Source organism: Ceratina calcarata, unplaced genomic scaffold, assembly GCF_001652005.2.
Source record: "Ceratina calcarata isolate Rehan_Ccalc_2016 unplaced genomic scaffold, ASM165200v1 scaffold233.2, whole genome shotgun sequence".
In the NCBI taxonomy this organism is placed as follows: Eukaryota; Metazoa; Arthropoda; class Insecta; order Hymenoptera; family Apidae; genus Ceratina; species Ceratina calcarata.
The window spans coordinates 37,522-58,024 of record NW_017145181.1 but is presented as its reverse complement, the minus strand read 5'-3'; the positions used below and the strand labels follow the sequence as shown (position 1 = coordinate 58,024).

The window sequence follows — 20,503 nt, the reverse complement described above, 5'->3', positions numbered from 1 at the left end:
GACGAAATCCGACCATTCCAGCGTCGAAACGGCGAACTTTTGGAAAAAAATTTCGTTTTTCCTCAATAACTCCTAAACCGTTCGACTTACAGGAAAATTGCATAGGACCTTTCTTGTAGAGGACGGCGAGATCTATAATTTCCATATAAAATTTCTTCGCTAGCATGAATATTTAACGAGTTATTGATGAAAAACGAAAAAACAGTTTTTTGCAAATTACTCGTAAACTATTGAAGCTATCAACAAATTTTTACATGGAAATTGTAGATCTCGTCGTCCTCTACAAGAATGGTCTGATGCAATTTTCCCGTAGATCCATCCGTTTGGGAGTTATTGGCAAAAAACGAAAATTTCGCAAATTTTGAAGGGGTACCCCTTGGAAAAATCTCGGAAAAATCGAAAATTTTTTTTTGTTGTTTCTTATGAGCAATGTTCTTCCGACGTCTGATTTCTTTTTAAAAAATGCGTTTCTAAAGTGCATAAACTTTTGGGATTGACTGTATAGGCAATACATCCTTGAACCCTCGTAACTCATAATCAGTGATAAGAATACCGTAAGTAGAACCTAACTTCTTCTACGCATATGACGCTTCGATGTCATGTGCCATCAACCTCACGGAAGGTGTTGTAGTATTTACTTACGCGTATTTTCTTTTTTAATTGTGCACTTTTAATAAATTTTTGTTATCATTTATAGCAGGCAGTATGAAAATAAGAGTAACGTATTTGTACGAGGCGGAAAACATCCTGTTTAAAAGAATGTATTATAGTGTCCTAAAAATCTTGCCGCGTGTTGCATTGATTCTTTTTATAACTTCGCTATATAACATTTATATGTCAAATTGTAAATGAACTTCGATAAGAATTTAATAACTCAGATTGCAAATGAAAAAAGTCGGGAGGTCGGCGCAGAGAGGACTGCTTTTAAAAATATATGGCACGTCGGAGGATAACGATAACGATGCTATTTAGTGAGATTTAGAATGCTATTTCGTAAGATTTTTCAATATATTTATTCGTATGGACAAGTTGGAGCATAGTGCACAATATATTTAATATATAGTAGTCTGAGGAAGGGGTTCAGAGTACATTCTGGAGTTTGAACACAATATCTTACAATTTAACGACAAGATGCCTGCGTTTTCTGTATTTGCTTCAGTACGTACTGTTACTCGTATATTCATTATATTCGAAGTGTATAATATATAAAGCGTAACGACTCACTATTTTTATAAGTCTAAAAAAAAGGAGACGAGAATACGGGTCCTTGTTTAATTATGTTACTTTGTATCTCAGTCCATCTTTTATGTTGTCGTTTCTTTGTGTCTTTAAATTTTACTCAGGATTCTCGCAATGGATTATGCAACATCGTGGCAAATACTTAGTACTCGCTAGAATATATCCTTAGTCAGAGATTGTCTCCAATTGCTAATTACATTCGTTTCTGATTTATTAAAAAAAAAAAGAGGACAGAATAGGAAGTCTAATCGATAAGCGATAATCGAGATGTCGTTAAAGGATCGTTGAAATAAAAAGGGGGAAGCGTCTGGATTAAAACGTTATCGTTTCTCGTGATACAATGGTAAATTTATTGGCTGCAAAAGAGGGTTCCTTTCTTGCGCTGCTATGATTCAAATAGACAACGAGACAATGGTTACAAGAGGGTGATCCTTACGAAAATGGGAAATTGCGATATACGAACGTATGTTACTTGACGATTGGAGACAGCTCGTTTCTTTTCCTCGCGCAGTCAGCGATTAAAGACTTATATTAAATTTTTCGTTTTTTTTTCTCTTTTTTTTAAAAGCAAATACACTTTACAGCCTATACAATCCGTACGTGTTCGTTTCCCACTCCCTTTGTTCGTTCGTTCGATTCCTTTTTTCAATCATGTTTCTCGCTTTTCTCATTTTTTAGTCCTTTCGTTCTTCTCTTTTTTTTCCTGTAATATTCTCTACTCGTATTTACTCATTTAGTGGAGAGCGCAGGGCTGGTCCAGGTACTTAGGCTATCTGTATATTTTCACAAAAATTTTCATCAAGATCTTCGGCTTCATTCTCTTTCTTAATTCAGATTTCCCGCCTCGTCTGTTCTCTCTTTCTCTCCCACTGTTTTTTCTTTTTATTTTTTATAAAAATCACAGCACAGCACCAGCATTTTTACTTTTTGTTTCTCTTAAAGCCCGCCCGATTCTCCTTCGAACGCGCCTCATTAAAACTGAGACGACGATCCCCCGCGCATTCCTCCCTCATTTTCACTCTCCCTTTCTCTCATACACGCGCACATACATTCCCCCCCAGTTCTCTTCTTTCATTCACTCTACTAAACGAATATCGCCGTTGTTTTGTGTTTCGAATTAAAAAACCACGCCTTGATCTGTTTCTTTTTATTTGGCATTTGCAACACTACGCACGGCACGATAAAACTATTTTTTATTTAATAGATTTTTCGGATTCTTGGCAATGCGTTTTACCAATCGTTCCTGATTACAACACTCGCCACTTTTCGCCCCTCTCATCGACGATACAATAATAAAATAATGGAACCGATAATTACTTAATGAATAATCGTAATAAAAGATACAATGATAATCGTCACTGAACTAACGTTAGGTAGCCGCCAGGATACGATGCGCGTATGTATCACCGTGGCGCATATATGTATATTTTTATAATATATGTATATACCTAATAGCCTTCTCCCTTTCTCGTTAATTAGTTTTATCCGTCCTGTCGTCTCCTTCCTTAATTACTTCACACTTCACATCCCTCTCGCTCTCTCGCGTACTCTCTGTCTCTCTCTCTCTCTCGTTCTCTCCATCCTGGACGCACAACAGGTATATACGCACAGGCACACGCACTCGTTTATCTACTTAATTTTGCGCAACGCTACTACCATTAATTTTTAGTAAACAAATATTATTCTAGCGTATTCAATGTACATTTCACTTACGATCGCATTATCATTATTTAGAATTATTATGATTTCTTTTTATTTTACGCTTACGGTCTTGAAAATCTCCTTCGTGTTTGTTTGATATCATAAGCCAGCTCCGTTCGGTCTTAAACTTTATTTTAAAATGGTAGAGTTAATATCGAATTGTCCTAAGAAACGTATCGTTCCGCGAGTCACGCAAAATTTTTCTCTAGAAAAATGTCAATATCTCTGGTTAGCAGCAACCTTCCTCTCACTCTTTCTCTCTCTCTCTCTCTCTCTCTCTCGCTCGTTCGCTCTCGCGCTCGTACTCTCACAGACATTCGCTCTCCCTCTCATTTCATCTTTTTACAATAAAATACAACGATTTATAATTTGTTCATTCCCCTATACACATTTTCCTGACCGAACACTCGGTAATCGCATTATACACAACGAGTCCACGGAAAACAAACGCTCGCACACGCGTTTCCCATTTCCTCTCTTTTTTCCATTCGCACAATTTGCATCTCTACGTTTAACACTAGGTGGAATAAAAATGTTCGCCTCGATTGCTCTGTTCTGTATCGGAGAAAAATCGGGCAATTGGTTCGTGGCACGGCCGTACTGTTACTATTTCATTTTATTTCATTACGCGCGATATCAATGATTTTCGCGGCCGTTTATCAGTCTAACGCAACGAGATCTCACAGAGCGCGCACGCTTCCCTTATTTCAAGTTCAGTAGTTCGTCGGCGGTTTCCCTTTAGAATCGTTCTTTCACTGTTTTCGCAAACACTTGAGTTTTGTTATAAGTATACCGAGAACAACGTTTCGCGAGCTTGGAGTCACCCATCCAACGGATCGGACCGTCGCGAATCGTTTTTTAAGCGCAACAACCATCGTCGTACTGTACAATTGTTCATAGATTGCGCACGAAAAAGCGTCCAAACACCTCGGATATTAATTCTATTCCTACGTATAGTTGCGGGTGTGTCGCCGTCATCGTCATTGTCGTTCTCATCGACCGAAGTCGCGACAGTTCGTGGACGAGGATTGTATCAAGGAAGGAATAATTAGTGCAAAACACTTGCGAAAAATTTTATTTACTCGTTAATGGAAGATTCTTGATACTCAATTGGTGATCTTTTTGCGTCGAGATCCCTTCGTGAATTTTATTAGAATTTAGCATAAATTGTGCGTATATGTCGACGAACTGAAAACTAATAATAGAATAAAATGCACGCGGTAAGCGAATTGTCCAGTCGGTCCTTCTCTTATTAGCTTCGACACGTTTGTGTGACTTCCCCTGGCCCAGAAACGAAAGCAGAAACCGGAATGGTAAGTTGAAAGGCGTACGTGTTTCCTTATGCGGTGATCGCGCGTTAACGAATGATTCTTGGACGACGACGATGACGATGACGGTAGACGGCAGGGTTCTGCTGGTAAGCTGATAAATACAAATTGGACTCTCTTTTCAGTGCGTTGCGTTAACAAAGAAAAATTGGGAGCGAATACTAATGATCGGTTGCTCCCGCGGATGATTCAAAGGTTGCCTGGTAGCGGACTCTCTTTCCCTCTCTGGTGGACCGAACGTTCATCTGGTGCGTCGCGTTTAACGAAGTAGAAGCAGAGGTAGAGTAGACTTGGATTATCTGAATCGGTTATCTCGTTTCCCGAGACGATCCTAAGGTTGCCTGCCAGCGGCGGCAGGGTGCGGATGTCCCGCGGCGGCCGCGCCGCTCACTGGCGGTGGATGATGAGACGTGTGGTGAGTTTGTGCGGATGCGGGTCCGGTCGTTCCGGCAGCTAGTACGGGACCGGGGGCCGCGGGTCACTTGGGCGGGAATGGCGAGATCACCGATGCGGCTACCGCGGCGGCCTGCTGACTCGCCAGCATTGCCGCTGCAACACACACACACAATACCGGGGACTTCATTAATCTCCTCTCGGAAATATATTTCGTGTTTATTTTTTTGTCTGTTCTTTTTTTTCTAGCAGTGTTTAAAACGAATATTCCGTTCCTCGTGATTATCGTCCGAATTCTAACAACATCCAATCCGTGCCGAATCGAATCCACTCTCGCCGCCGGTTTTAAGAACGTTCTCTTTATTGTACCTCTGCAATTTTCGTTCTTCGTTCGTTTTCATTCATCATCCCTCATTCTCTCCATTCCTCGTTCTCTCCCTCTCACTTTCTCGTTCTCCTCGATACTTTTTCCCGTCCTTTCGACCGGACGACGATCAAGATTTATCGGGAGATATGTCATCCCCTTCGCCCTGCTCGTTTCAGCGATTTCGCATCACTCCACAGCCCAAGTATAACGTAGCGACGAGTGGGCAATCACCGAAGAGAAATGGAGCATGGGACGTGTACGGTGTGTAGTCGCAGAAAATGCATCACTTCTTAAACATACGATTTGTCAAATACCGGAATACATACGGCAGACGTGGTAGCTATATTGAATCGTTCTAACGCGACCTGGTAGAAGTGTCGTGTAAAGTAATGCAATTTCTTGTGTGCCGAGTGAGGAATATGTGATCAAGACGAAAACAGAATTGTTTGCCAGGAAAGGGACGCCAGAAAGGAGAAAGCGCACCAGAGAGGGAAGACACGCTTCCTTTTAAACGTTTCTTCATCTAGTCATCGCGCTAAAGATCTGCTCATGTTGGTCAAACTTTATATAAAACAAATAATAAGAAAAGTTAAAAACAAAATACGAGACACTATATATTAATAGTGGACCGTTTTTTATCCGTCCGTTCGTCCATCGCTTGATTCTTCTTTTTCATCCAAACGAAGATCGGACTTAGAAAAAATCGGAGAAGAAGCGACTGGCAACAGTACCTCTCTTAGCTAAATTATCCTAGCATCTTCCTTAAGTGTCGAACATACTGAACGGTAAGTATAGGTTCATTCTTTAGGTGTACGATCGACCTGAATCGTTTGAAACGTTAGGACAATTAAGCTAAGGAGGCCCTAAAACGAAAAGACAATTATCGCGCTCCAAGCATCGAGATATTGCTTCGATCGTGGGCAGTAAATTTCTCACATTCGTAACGACGAACGCGGTCAATGATATATCACAGTCTGAGCTATACGTCCGTAATTGTGTATCCTACGCGTCTCGCGACTTCGACGACGTTGTTACACTTTTTACTCTGACAATATCGAATACATGCATTCAGTTGCAGCGAAACAAGTAGCGCTCGCCGTTCAGATGCGACGTTTAGTTCCGTTATTTACACGTTTCACGCGTCTCACAGTGAAAGTAGTCAACGACACGGCACAGGAAATCACCTCGAGACGAACTCTTCTTCACGAACTGAATTGAAAACGCGTTCGTATCCGCGCATATGCACCAATATGGTGTGTACCGTTCAACGATCAGGTTTCGATCGATCGACGCGACACTCTCTAAGTGTCTTTCCTCCCTTGAGTAATCGGTTGGATCGCTCGAGAACCTAATCTTTGTTCAGGAAACGTGGGATAGATCTTACGGGAACGCGCATACCTCGAAACGATCACCGAAGGCCAACAACACGCGGGCGAAAGAAGAATGCGCGTTCCCGGGTAATCGGTTATCTATGGAAGGAGAATCGAAATTCGAAGACTAATTCGATTCGCGAGACGATAACGGCGACGGCGATAGTGGTCGGTTCGGCTCGAACCGCGACTTATTGTCAGGGTCTGACGAGAGGCTTACCTCCGTAAGGGGCGGGGTATTGTCCTGTGAGTAGGGGGTAGCCTAGGCCGACGTGCGTGTGATGATGCGTGTGCACGTGTCGCTGCGGCGGGGGCGATCTATTATCCTTCGTCAGAGTTCCACTTCCGGCGTCGACCGGTTGTTGCTGTTGCTGTGACTGTTGACCGCCCGGTTGGCTCTGTTGCTTCGTCTGCGGTTGCTGGGTCTGAGGTTGCGGTGGTCCGGGACCGGCCACCGAGCTAGGCGGCCCGCTCGGTGGCCGGGAGGGCGTTGGCCCCGCGGACGATGGACTAGCTGAAGCCGCGGAGGTCTTCGGGGTCGGCGATTTCAGCGCACGCTCCTGAAGTTCGTGTATCTTGTGCGCCGAATAATACTGATTGGCATGGTGCTGGAGCAGATCGAGGGCCTTGCCACCCGGTGGCCTGCTCAGGTCCTCTGGCGCGTGATACCTTGGCAATTGATGAAGGTATGGATTACCAGAGTAAGGTCCGGGCACCAGCATCGGACTAAGCCCTCGATACACGGGATGTCCAGGGTCGAAGGGTAACGCGCCGTAGTGTTGCGGCTGCATGTACCCCGGATGAATGTAAGCGTATTGCGAGGTAGGCGGCGGCGGTGGGCCTTGCGTCTCCATCGTCGGCTTGACGCCCTCTTGCTTGTTCTTCGAGTCTTCGTTTTTCCCCAAGTCCTGCGCCTTCTCCTGTTTCGGTTGATGCTTCGGACTTGGTGGCGGCGGCTTCGTCTGTTGACTCTGCTTGCTCACTTCCTCCTTTCGCCTCTGATCGGTCGAATACAGGTAATACCTTCGATCGTCCTGCATCGGACCAGGTGGAGGAGGCGGCGGCGCTGCCCTTTGACTCTGCCCGCTGTGATACACGTGATATGGGCTCATCTGACTCTTCATCTCGATGCTCTCCTTCAATATTTGGTGGTTCTCGTGTTGCTTGTCTTTCAAACTAGGCTGCTGTGATTGTGGCTCCTGCTTGATCTTCGCCTTCTGTTCATGCATCTCTTGCTCCTGCGCTTGCTGCTGCTGCTGCTGTTGCTGCTGCTGCTGATGTTGCTGCTGCTGCGACACAGGCTGCGGCGGTTGATAAGGATAGCCAGGAGGCATGTAGCCGCCGTAACCACCGTAATAATGAGGCTGCTGTTGCGGCTGCGGCACCGGCTGGCTCAACTCCTTCTTTTCTTTCTCCGCGACGACACTCTGTAGACTGGCCATCGTCGGCATTTGCGGTATATTCAGCGGTTTGATTTCCTGCTTTGGGGTCAAATCGCTCGGTTTCTGATCGATCGGTTTACTCTCGGGCACATTTGGAACAAGATAAGGGGGCTGGCCGTAGTACGGATACATACTAAAGTGCGCGGGCAGGTGCGCGGTCGCGGGTGTTTTCCCGTCTTTCTCCTGACTCAGCTTCGATTTGTCCGCCGGTTCCGCTTCCAACACAGGCGCCGTGTCATCGGAAATATCCGAGTACGCTGGACTTTGGACATCCTCACGCGCCGGATCGACCATCGGTGCTTCCAACGGCGAAGGGTGCGGACTACCGCCCGGAGACTTTCTCGACTTCTTCTTGTATCCTTGAGGCTTCGACGACGCCCTGGAATCCTTATTTTTATCCTGTTCGGGCATTAGCGCCGCGGTTGGTTTAACCTTGAATTGTGGCATCTTCGCGTGTAACGATACGCTCTGATACGGCGATTGTAAATGCGTCTGTACTTGGCCAGGATGACCCTGCGAGGGAGGCGCTGCTTGACCCATACTCGTCGCTTGCTGCGACACCTGGCTAGCCAATCCTTGAAGAGTGGGATGTTGACTAGCGATACCTTGTAACGCGCTAGGCTGCGACTGTTGCTGTTGCTGCTGCATTCCACCTTGTTGCACCACGTGTGCTTGCGTCGGCTGGCCGAGCTGTGCCGACAGCGGATGCTGTACAGACATTTGATGCGCCGCCGGCAATTGTTGCTGCTGCTGTTGCTGCACAGACGACTGCATCTGCTGGCTTGACTGAAGCTGCGGCGGAGGCGGCGGCGCCGGTTGACCGGCCTGTAACGCCTGCTGACTCTGCTGCAGGAGAGAGTTCTGTTGGTGCTGCGACATCTGGGACGGTTGAGGCGGTTGAGGGATATTCAACGGCGCCGGGATGGTCGCGCCAGGATGCGGCGACGGTACGGACCTCGGCGATTGGCTCGCTCGAGGACTAGGGCTTTGCGGCGAATTCGAGCCACTTAATTGACTCGATGAATTCGACTGTTGCTGTTGCTGTTGCTGCTGCGTGGATTGCTGCCTCGCGGAGGTCGGTATCGTCGGCGGCGGCGCCGGTAAATCATCCTGACCGAATCTCAGCACGCCCGGCTTCACGATATTTTTGTTGTCTACGGCAATAATGGGCGCGGGAGGTTCTATGCTTGGTGAGGCGACACGCGGCGGTGGTGGAGGTGTTTCCGGCGGTAAACCGGGCGCGGGAGGACTAGCCGGCCTGAGCGGCGTTCCTTCGGGTTTGTCTGCCGGCGATTTAACCGGCGTCGCAGGACTCGGGACTTCAATATTACTCTCGTCGTTCTCGGACATGCTTGTAATACCCTCCTTCGTATCATCGTCGTCCGCCGATCCGTGCGCGTGACTCTGGTGATACTTAAGCCCGTTTATGTGTTTGTACTTTTTGTTACAGTTCGGTTCTGGGCATTCAAGTAATACAGGACTCGCTGGTGGCGAGCCGCTCGGCGGAGTCGGCGGCGGAGCTCTTCTCTTGTTCTTGTCCTCCTCTTCCGGCCCCCGAGATTTTCGCTTCGCCGCTGGATCCGGTCGAGGTGGAACAAACGCGGCAGGACTCGGACTCGCTGCGGGCGAGCCTTGTGCACCGCGTCGTCCCTTTGCACCACCGTTACGTAATTTACTATGCACCGAACTCCTTGTTTCCGTGAAATTGCTCAGATCATTGCCCGGGGTCGCGTTCGCCGCCGCCCTTCCTCGCTTGCCACGTCCCTTCGGCGTCCTGGCGTCGAGATCGCTGGTCGGGGAATCGCAAAACCTCGGTGGCGCCCAGTCGTGACGAGTGCAGTCTAATAGAGTACCGACGTACGTTTTTCCTCGCCACGTTACGTTCACCACCAGCACACCTGCGATGCGAATGATTTATGTATCAATCTATTATTATAAAATATATCAGCCTACTTTTCAATATAATTTCTGTCGTCTTCGATACTTCCAAAAATTTTCAAACGATTTATACAGACAGTCTATTTCGATTAATCAAAGCGGAAAACGGATGTTTAATTTGATTAAAGGTCGAAGCTTTTCCCAAGTATGTTGTGACGTACTTGGGAAAAGGAGTGATCGGTTTCTTGTTTAGCAATCATTCATGTAAAATAGTTGGCGGCAGGCCGCGAAATTTAGACCGGTGGCCAACAGGAAAGAGAGACTCACCTCCTTCGGTTTCGTGCCAAACGATGCCCTCGAGAGTCACCGACGTCCCGGGCTCGCAAGGTCCCAAACATTCTGGCTCGGTGATGGTTCCCACGCTAGTCCCGACGCAAACGTCGGACATGTCCTGCAACGTGAACATTCGCTGTATACCGGAACGGTTAATCACGAGGTTTGCCCCGATCCCCACGTAATCCCCATCAACGACGGGATTTTGCGGTTTTATTCGCAACGAACGTCCCGCCACGGCCGATCGATGCCATTCGTGATTTCATCGGCATTCGGTTTGCTCATCCAATCCCCCGCTCGTTTTCACATGCATTGCAATTTATACCGTTCATGCACTTTCGCCATGCGTAAATATTAAGATATGTCTCGCACAAACTATTGCAATAATATTTGTCACATTAGTGCCCGATGAATTAGCTATAATTTAAGATTCTATTCTATGTATAAAAGCTCTGTGATATGTTGTGACAATAACTGAAACAAATGAATAAAGAGACAGGGACGATATATTACGAAGAATTGTATGGTGAAAGACAGTTGTCTACAAGGAAGATCTCTTTGTAAAATCATCTTTCATACTTACAAAACAGCAATGTATGCATGTATGTATGTATGTATGTATGTATGTATGTATTCTCGTTTTCAATTCTTCCCGTTGCTTGACAAGAGAAAAGGAGAGGAAAGAATGGTTTGTTTCGAAAACAGTAGACACCTGAGAGATTCACATCGTTCTATAGAACGGGGATGAACGATATTCACAAAGTATGGATAAAGTTGCTCTCTTTTCCATGTTTATAGGCAGCGGTGCACGTGTAGGATGTAATCGTAGCACGTGTGTGCCTATACCTCGCTAATAGCTGTAGCTCGCTTCGTCTTGTCACGCAACGTATGTACTTTGCGCCGCATAATTTCTATCCTGATAACGATGATTTATACGAACTGCACCATCCGTGACCCAATCGATACCCACTTTTTCCTCAGCTTTCTTTTAATTTCACCAACGGAATCGTTTGACTCGCGTCCCAGCAGCCGCGTTCCACGTATACTCGCAGATAATTAACGACGCGCGAACAAATGGATGAAAGCCAACGTTACAAAGGTGTTTAACGTTATATACAAATTGATATGCGCAAAACGGTTAATGAAAGCAACAAATTCGGGACGTCGCTTTTAATCACCTACCATGGAATCGTCCACACTTTTCCAATTTGCGACAGAGGCTCGAATAAATTTATTACAGCGCGTACATCATATCTAAATTGTGTTATCCACAACATAATTACTAGAATGTAATGCACGCAATGTGATTATTAAAATGTGATATAAATTCGGCTACAAACAGAGGAACGAAATATGAATACGTCGCGCGCGGTGCAGTTCTCTACACGAACGGAAGAACAATTATCGTTGATTCGTGCAGCTCGGGCAATTACCTTTTCCGCGGCGCGGAGCTTTTCTTCTCGTTAATAGCGTTTTGCAGCGCTCTTTTGCGTTTTACGCGGAAATACGATTTCATTATTTCCTACGACTATCTTTTCAGCAACGAGCCGTACGTTGCTTTACGAGCAAACGTTTCAAAAGTAAGTAACTAAGAATTCAACCTACTGGAACTACGTTTCGTTGTATTGGGAGAAAATTAGTGCTAACGATATTAGAGAAGTGGAAATAAAACAGGAAGTGTACAATTTTCATGATTACAAGAAGCAACGTTAAAATAGAAATGTATCAATGTTGAATTGTAACGTGCAAGCTTCATCCATGCGGAATATAGCGGATTAAGTCGGGGATTAGGTGGTACGGGGAACAGGAAGGAATCAGTTTGTAAGCACGGTAACGCGAGCGATTAGAAAGATGGAAAGCGACGGGGATAGCGGGAAGAGCAATTCGAACAGGCCGATTACGTTGTCCCGTTGGCACTCGTGTTTGCCTCCCCATGTATTCGTTCGCGTACTCTCGGGGGCGGAGACCGCAGAGTATTGATTTCACCCCCTTCGCGTACCCCCAGCTGCTTCCGTTCCCCAAGCGAGCCACAGTCCCTAGTCTCGAGTCGAGGCTCGAATTCGCGACCCCCCTCTGACCCTCCTAGCACTCACCGGCTATCTCGATTCGCATGGAACAACCGGTCGCCGGTGTCGGTGCCGATGATGGCTCGACAACCCGACGACATTGACCACCGCGATATCGTAATCCAGTCGGAAGCCTCTGAGCGACATAACGTTCTCAATATTTCGAGCGCGAATCAAGAACGTCCGATCGACCGAGAAATAGCACAGGTACACTAAGGCGTTCGTTGATCTTGGCTTCGCTAATGTAAACGCGCGCATATTGTAGTCGACCAAACAGAATCCAATTCTGTCTACTAAATTCTAGTAGCATTACTTTCCGATGGACGACCGTAGCCATACGTTTGCCCGGGCTCAGAAATATAGTTTGTGAACTATACTTCTCGATTTAACACTAAACGTATAGACAATTTTTGTCTTACACAAATCTGTTGTATTTATATTTGTTACATTTGAGCAGAATTTAATCTTAGCATTGCTATTTGAGTTTGATACCAACTTAAATAACAATTACAACTTCATCAAGATGACAAAACAAATTTACTCTTCTTTTTGTTTCTTTCCGTTTCGATTTGCGTCAAGACGGTCGTTTGATCGGTGCATTAAGAAGGTTCAGTGTTAAACTCGAGTTGAGATAAAAATCTTAGAGTACATTGGAAGATAAGCGCAAATTCGAGGGATACGAGTTTGAGAGAGAAAAAGGTATGTCTAGTTAAGAATGAAATGATAACAACTGATAATTATCGCCTTTCTATATTACCTTTGGTTCGGAGGAGGAAGTCTTCATTTTCTTGGCAGGCGGAGGACTGGCCGCGGAGTCCATGGAATCGTCGGCCGTTGCGGTGATCGGTGCACCGATACCAGTCACCGATGCTAGTTTGGTTTGCTCGGGTTTGGCGGCCGGTCCGGCAGCAGTCGCGCTAGCCGGACTCGGGGGTGGACACGGGGCTGTAGCCGAGCTAGACGGTGGACCAGGTCCCTGGGATACCGAGAACCCAGTCCGCGAACTAGGCGGCGGTCCCTGATTCTGTTGAGGGGCCGTCGCCGCAGCCGGCGGACCTTGAGATTGCGTGGCCGCTCCGGCCCCGGCTCCAGACCCAACCCCAACCCCTATACCCGGTCCAGGTCCCGGTCCCGGTCCGCTAGAAGTTTGACTTTGACCGCCACTATTGCTACCACCGCCACTGCTCCCACTGGACCCCATACTGTTTCCGCTGCTGGGCCTCCCGGTGCCGTTCATCTCCGATTTACTTTGCTGATTAACCGCGTGGTTACTCTGCGGCTTCTCATGCTTGTCCCTTGTTTTATCCCTGCGATGCCCACTCGAGCCCCTCTTCGAACCGGCGGTCGAGGAGGTCGTGCTCCCGGTACCGCCGGTCGAACCGGTCGAGTGGCTCGGTTTCGATTTGCTCGAAGACGACGATTGACCACCAACACCACTTCCAACACCACCACCGGCACCACCGCCGCCGGCACCGGAACCGGCGACGCCACCAGTTCCGCCGACGCCGCAACCGACGGCACCGCCGCTACCGACGCCGCCGCCGTTGCCACCGCCCGCACCATTTCCGCCGCTGCCACCACCACCACCACTGCCACCGACACCTCCACTGGCGCCGGCACCGGTCCCACCGGTTCCGGTAGTGTTGCAGTCCGAATTTTGAGCGTTCTGACTGACTCCGGTCGAGCCGATCGACGAAGAGGAACCGGAGCTACCCGAGGCGCCGGACGAGCCGCCCGAAGTCACCGAACCACTACCACCGTTTCCGGTCTCCTGCGACGATATGGTTCCGTTGATTTCGTTCGACTTGACGATCTCGTGTTTTGCCTCGCTGCTCTTGGTGCCAGGCTTCGTACGCTTAATCTTCATTTTCAGGCCTTTGTCGACGGTGGCCGAGTGTTCAACGGCCATTTTGCCGGGATTGCCGGGATTACCGTGCGCGGCGTTCACGCTACTCACCACGGCGTTACTTTGTTTATTAGAGGTTCCCGTAACGATCGACGAGGAACCGTTCGCGTTTCCGGTGCTACCGTTGCTACCGGTGTTGCCCACACTCCCGTTGCCGTTACCAGGACTGTTCGACCGTCCGGACGAGTTCAATCCGCAAGAAGACGAGGCGGAGGACAAGCCGGATGACGACAATGTCGACGAGGACGAGCACGAGGAAGAAGAGACAGAAGAAGAAGAAGAAGACGATGACGAGGAGGACGACGACGAGGAGGACGACTGGCTGCAACCGTTCGGGCTTGTCGTGGCTACGGCCAAGTTCGCCGAGTTCAAACCGTTCGCGGAATTCTGCAGCTGGTGGTGATGATGATGGTGATGATGATTCGTGTTATTCGATGCCGATGCTGCCGAGGCAGGCGTAGAAGCCATGCCTGTCCCTGAGCTCAATTTCTCGTCCCTCGTCTTCTCAATGTCCGCATCAAGGTCGATTATCAAATCCCCTATTCCGATGTCCCATTCGTTGTCGTCGTACTCGAAGTTGTTGGTCGCATTAGTCGCGGCCGGGTCCAGTTCATCGGTGTTTGCAGCCACCGTGCTTGCTTTAGGCTCGCGCTGTTGTCCCGACGACGACGACGACGACGACGGCGGCGACGATCTCTCACGACCCTGATCGCGGTGCTGGTGTGAATGGTGATGGTGATGATGATGGTGGTGGTGATGGTGATGATGCCGATGATCACGGTGCTCCTTTCCCGTTAGCCCGCGTTCCTGCTTCTTTGACGAGTGACTACTACTACTACTACTACCACCACCGCCTCCTCCTCCTCCTCCTCCGCCGACGATACCACCGACGATTTGTCCACCGTTGTGTTTTCCACCGCCGGCCGTGCTCCCGCTGCTACCAGTCCCGTTACCACCGTTGTGGTTCCCGTGGTTGTTCCCGTGGTCGCTACCACCAACGCCGGTGTTGTTCTTACCGCACTCGATCGCGCCACCGGTTTTCTGGTGGTTCTCCGCGTCACTGTTGCCACTGTCGCTACTACGACGACCGAGGTGGTTGCTGTTCTTGTTACTGTTGTTGTTATTGTTGTTGTTGTTGTTACCGTGATGACTGTTCTTTACGGGGTGTCCGCTACCGTTGCTTCCGCCGTCGTTGTTACCGTTGCCTATTACGTTTCCACCGCCGCTGTTACTGTTCCCGTTGTTACCGTGATTGCCACCACCACCACCGACGAACGGAGATGGTCCTTTGCGGTTTACGTTAGGGAGGCGACCGCCTAGTGGCGTGGTCGCCATGCCCTTTGAAACGTTTCCCCGGCGCCCGCCAGCCTGATCACCGACTGCCCGCCTGTTCTCACCGATTCCACGCAATTCCACCGCGCGCGACACGCGTCGTCCGTTTTACCCCGACCACCGCCCGCGAGACGCGCCACGTCCATCGAACACATCACTTATCGTCTCGCGGCTACCCTCCACACTGATATTCGCGATGACCCCGGGATATGTCCACCCTTTCTCCGCGATCACCCCTCTTATTCCCTTTCTTCCCCTTAACGCGGACGCAACTCGTTCACCAGCCACCACGACGCCTTGTCTTCGTTGCCGTTCTCCTTCACCCGGGCCACCAGTATACGCGGTCCCTCTTCTTCTTCTTCTTCTCTCAAGCTTTCTACTCGCCGCGCTGCATTCTCTTATCTTTGATACATCTGCCTCCCCTTTCCACGCTTTCTTCTTCCTATCTTTCTTCCTCCCCCTTCTTCCCCAACTCTTTCACTCTGTCAACGAATTCTAACGATTTCGACCGTTCCTCTTTATAAAAGTTTCGCGCTTCGTCTTTCCTCGTTGTCGCCGTCCTTTACCGAAATCTGTTGCACGCGACTATCCTCGATTCGCCTCGCTCTCGCATCTCGCATCGAATAATGCCCTTTTTGTTTCCCCGTGTATCTCTTCCTTAGGCGCTCCCGACGGATCTCCCTTTGGTCCTTTTATAAAGCGACAAATCGGGACGCGATTTGCTTTTCGAACTCGCTGCTATGACAACTCGCGGCGTGCTACCATCGTTTGCCAAGCTTTCGACCTGTAACAAAAAAGCAAACACGTTCCGTTTGAAATGCGACTTCCACGATACGACGATGCGTAAATTGTTTCTTTGTTGGTTTCGTCACACTTAGCTCGCTTGCGACGCGGCTTTCGTACAAGCATTTGGAGGATCGCCAACAGACGGTCGACGTACCGCGAAAAACCGTTAGGAAACAAGGTAACGAAACTGGCGTTCATCGAAAAAGATTGGAGACAAGGAATGGGAGCAGGAGAGTTTAATGGCGATGGGTAATAACATTAATTTGGTACTCACACCAGTGTAATCCCAGTATTATTTCTCATTGTCTTTACTGAACCCCATTAACCGTTTAGTATTTTTCTAGAAACTAGTGCGATGAAATTAGACGACTCGCTCGGAAAAATTGTTGCCTATGAATCAAATCGTTCCGGCAGATTTAAGTGTAATTAGTTGGGTGAGGAATAGTCGAGAACTGAAATAGTCGATTCCGTGGTTAAAACGTTGCCGACACTGTCGCGTTCCGGATAAAATATGGCTCGTATACAAATTGATATCCTCACTTCGCCGAGGAATTCGTGCCAGGGAACGATTAATTTACCCGGCGACATTTGCCGGTGATCCAATCAACGTCGGAGACGATGTACCAACCCGTTGTTTCGCGCTGCGCTCAATGCGCGGTACTTTCTCCGTTTCAACGGTGATCACTCGTAGAATAGTCGACGTTATTAACCGACATTCCAATTTCTTCGAACGTGAAAAAAACACGTTCGATTCGCGCGTCCCACGTTCGTAACTGGCTGAACGCGCTCGATTGAATTCGCGCCAACTCCGAACCGCGCATTTTTACGTATTTAAAGAGACTGACAGAAGGGAAAACACAACGGTACCGTCTAAAATCAACAATGTTAAATCGTCGGACCGTTGCGAAGAAAACGAAACATTTTTAGATCTCGACAAGTCGGTAGTTTAAACTTACCGACACTAAAGCCTGTATGTTTTTATCTGACGTTGTTTAAGTCAAATATTTAACCACGAGCAAATAACCAAACGCATTGTATAATCTGATTAACAGTCTTCGGTCAATTTATACAATGTTCTATCTCTCAAACGTCGTATGTACTTACTAATTTCAAGGACTCGTTTTGATTAGTATTTAACGATTCAATAATCACTACGATTTGAATCGGTCGTGTCGGCCACGTACAATGACAACGATAAAAAAAAGAGAAACGAGCACGACTCGATTTCAACAATCTCAACAGGCTACGATACGCAGACTATTCGTCATGATAACGCTACGCTAGGTGATTTTCGATAACGGTTTGCGTTATCCATCGGGCAAATACAACAGGGATCGTGCGCGTTGCTTCAACGGCAAATTGGAATTACCAATTATGTCTCGTTACAGGAACCACCTAAATTGCCTGTTCGCGTACTGTTCGACTAACCACGGATCGATTAGCTCTAACTCTGTAATTCTTTTTCACGCATGGCAAATACGTATTACTGACAACCATCGAAAATCGGCGGATCCTAGGAAAAGGGATACGTTTAATCCGTTGCTCAAATGCACAATTCGGTTTAATATTTAGGGAGGAAATATTGAAATCAATCAAACTCGATGTTGCCCAGAAATCGCTATTCCCTCTGGCCACTGTATTTTTAACTACTTTTTATATAGGTCCGAATCAGTTCAACACTTCCATTCGATTTTTCCCTACGCCCGGCAACGCCAACAACCTTTTCAATCGAACGATCATCGGCGAGGTATACCCCGGCTGCATCGACTTTGACCGTCTGCCTCTCACTGAATTGATCGTTACCCCCACCTCCGATCACGCTCTTTCTTGCTCCTCCTATCCTTTATTCTCTATCCATATACATAGCCGCCAACGCCGCGGCAGTTATTATGTAGAAATAATACCACTATTCCCGTCATTTGTTACGAATTATTGCTGTCATTAAATCTTCAACTGTATATATCAATTATGCTCGATCGAACAACCGTTTAAACCGGCTCTCTTCGTAATGCATTCTACTGCGCCGTTCCCGCTCTATTATTTATCGCGGGCTTTACGTTTAATCGTGAATTTTCACTGTTACGATTGTCTAGCCTCTTGTCCGCGCTCTTATTTTACTACCGTCTGTTTTTATCACCCTCGCTCCGTTCTATTTTTATTCATATATTCGTGTTTTCATTTCCCTGCCACTCTGTCTATTTTTATGGCCACGTTGATTGATTTAGTGACTCCGATACAAAAAAAAGTTCAATAATACTTTGCACGCTATCGACGATACAAGGTTTTACTTTTTGTCGGAAAGTAATTAAAAAAAAAAAAAAATGCGAGCTGACAAAATAGGAGGAGCGCGAAAGTCCCGGAGGAAGGTATGTAATCGTAGTTGCACCCTCCCAACGACGAGGATCAATTTTGATCTGTTTGTGCAACTGTTTAATGCGCGCTACTCTGACGGTCTTCTCCGAGGAGCGAAGAGAAGAGAGTCAACGATCGTAGAACCAGCGGTAGCCTTAAGTGTACGATAAACAAGACAAATATCCATGAGTGGCATCTTGTAATCGGTTAGAAAGGAACTTTGAGATCACGTTTACGTAATAAACCAGTTTTGCGACACTGTGGCTACAAGAAACGCTAAATAGTGTGTAACTGCGATGAGGGGGGAACAAAAGGAGATGACGAACCGTTATCGCTGCATGTACATCATCAAAAAATGAATCAATCGCATTTTAGACGATTACCCAGCCGCCTCTTACGTAACGCGCCGGTTCGGTTTTATTTACATATTCTTACGTCCATTAATCTTGCTCATCGCGCGATCATAAATTTCAAACGTGTATTCCGAACGAAAACGTACAAATACGTATTTATCAACGTTGTTCTTTATTCGTTTCGGAAAACCTACTCTACGGAAAGCGAACAAAAAAAAAAAGAACGGACGATCTGCTAATTGGCCTGGTAATTAGTTTAATTAGCAAAAGCTAATTAAAACCTGTATAATGGTCCTAATGCGGCACCGTTCAATATTCGTTTCGCGAATAAGCCGTATTCAAAGTACGTATTCTCTTTCACGTTATTTTCCGTGCCGCAAAGTAATCCTATGTATCGGTCGTCGTCGTGAGAATGTACGTACCTACGTAGGTATGTACTTACATGCACGCCGCAACGTGGAAGGAGGCGAAAAGAGCAGAGAGGAGAAGATGTGTGTAATGGGGGGCATGCGGTTTTCGCGTTTCAACACGATGCGCATGACTTCCATATCGTGTGTACCGAAAGGGTAGACACATTCTCTACTAGACACACATATATGAAAAGCAGGATTCTCTATGGAAGGGTAACGACTTTAAAACGCGAAACTGGGTAGGTACTCGAAAAAAACCGGTTTTCCTTGTAACCGCATAAATTCGACAAATGTTTCCATTGTTCCATCCTGCCGTGGACAGTACAAGCAATGCCTGGGAAGAAAATTTACAACGTTAAATGATTCGATTGCGTGAGTAACACGAGTTGTTACGCGCTTCGAACAGCGTCGATTGACAACAGAAATTAATGCCACTTAATACAGGCATTCATCGGAATGCGGTTTTGATAAAATCGTTCTTAACTCTCAGAATCGTTCCGTGCTTATATATATACATACGTATATATATATATATATTAATACTTTGTTCGAAACGACTCAATCTCAACTTTTCTATCATACCTTGGCGGGCTTCGTGTAACAGGATTTTGTTGAACACAGCTCTGTTCAATGTGCTTCTGATACATAATGTAACACAGTGTTGATTTTCGTATTAAACGAGGGGTTAATAGCTATATCTTTGCATACCTATATACACGGTTGCCGTTTACCGAGGTGAGTCGAAGTTAGGGGTCGCAACAAGAGGGGAAGAGTAGACCCGGCGACGTGCTATAGCCGTAGCCGAGCTGTAGTGAACTGATGGAGGGGTCGAGGCAAGACGAAGCGAGGCGAAACGATGCGAGGCATCACTACACTACCATCGGGGGCTCTACCCCACCAAAGAGCTTCACTCACTCACAAATCCGCCGATACCATCGACCACTGGCGTAATCCTTCAGAGAATCACCAACCTTTTACCTTCCCTCTTCTCTTCTCGTCCCCTTTTCTTTTACTTGTTTTTTTTCTCTCTCTCTCTCTCTTTCTTCTCCTTCTTTTTCCTCTTCCACGAGCAACCGTGCGAGCTCGACCGCTTTACTTCGACTCGCAACAAGATTACGAGCTTATCGTTTCATCTCGCAAATTTAGCACGGGATACAATAAAAGCTTTACTAATTTCGATGAAGTATTGTTCAACGGTTTTCCTCTAACAGCCACAAATAAGTATATAACTCCAATTTTCTAATAAA

General features: G+C 47.0%; 1 protein-coding gene across 5 annotated transcripts in view; it reads right to left on the bottom strand.

The window, feature by feature from the left end:
- Nucleotides 1–994: 994 nt before the first annotated feature.
- Nucleotides 995–20,503, bottom strand: part of LOC108622687 (zinc finger protein 608) — a 33,798-nt gene continuing 14,289 nt past the window's right edge. For 4 of the 5 annotated variants that reach the window (XM_018020731.2, XM_018020734.2, XM_018020730.2 and 1 more), the window contains 4 exons: nucleotides 12,875–16,139; nucleotides 10,046–10,169; nucleotides 6,619–9,738; nucleotides 995–4,817 (listed from right to left, as the gene is read on the bottom strand). In XM_018020731.2, the coding sequence (XP_017876220.1) occupies nucleotides 4,747–4,817; nucleotides 6,619–9,738; nucleotides 10,046–10,169; nucleotides 12,875–15,358 (5,799 nt within the window). In that variant the 5' untranslated portion in view covers nucleotides 15,359–16,139 and the 3' untranslated portion in view covers nucleotides 995–4,746. Of the gene's footprint in view, nucleotides 4,818–6,618; nucleotides 9,739–10,045; nucleotides 10,170–12,874; nucleotides 16,140–16,415; nucleotides 17,701–20,503 lie in introns of those variants that run through there. The other variant, XM_018020733.2, reaches the window with a different exon arrangement.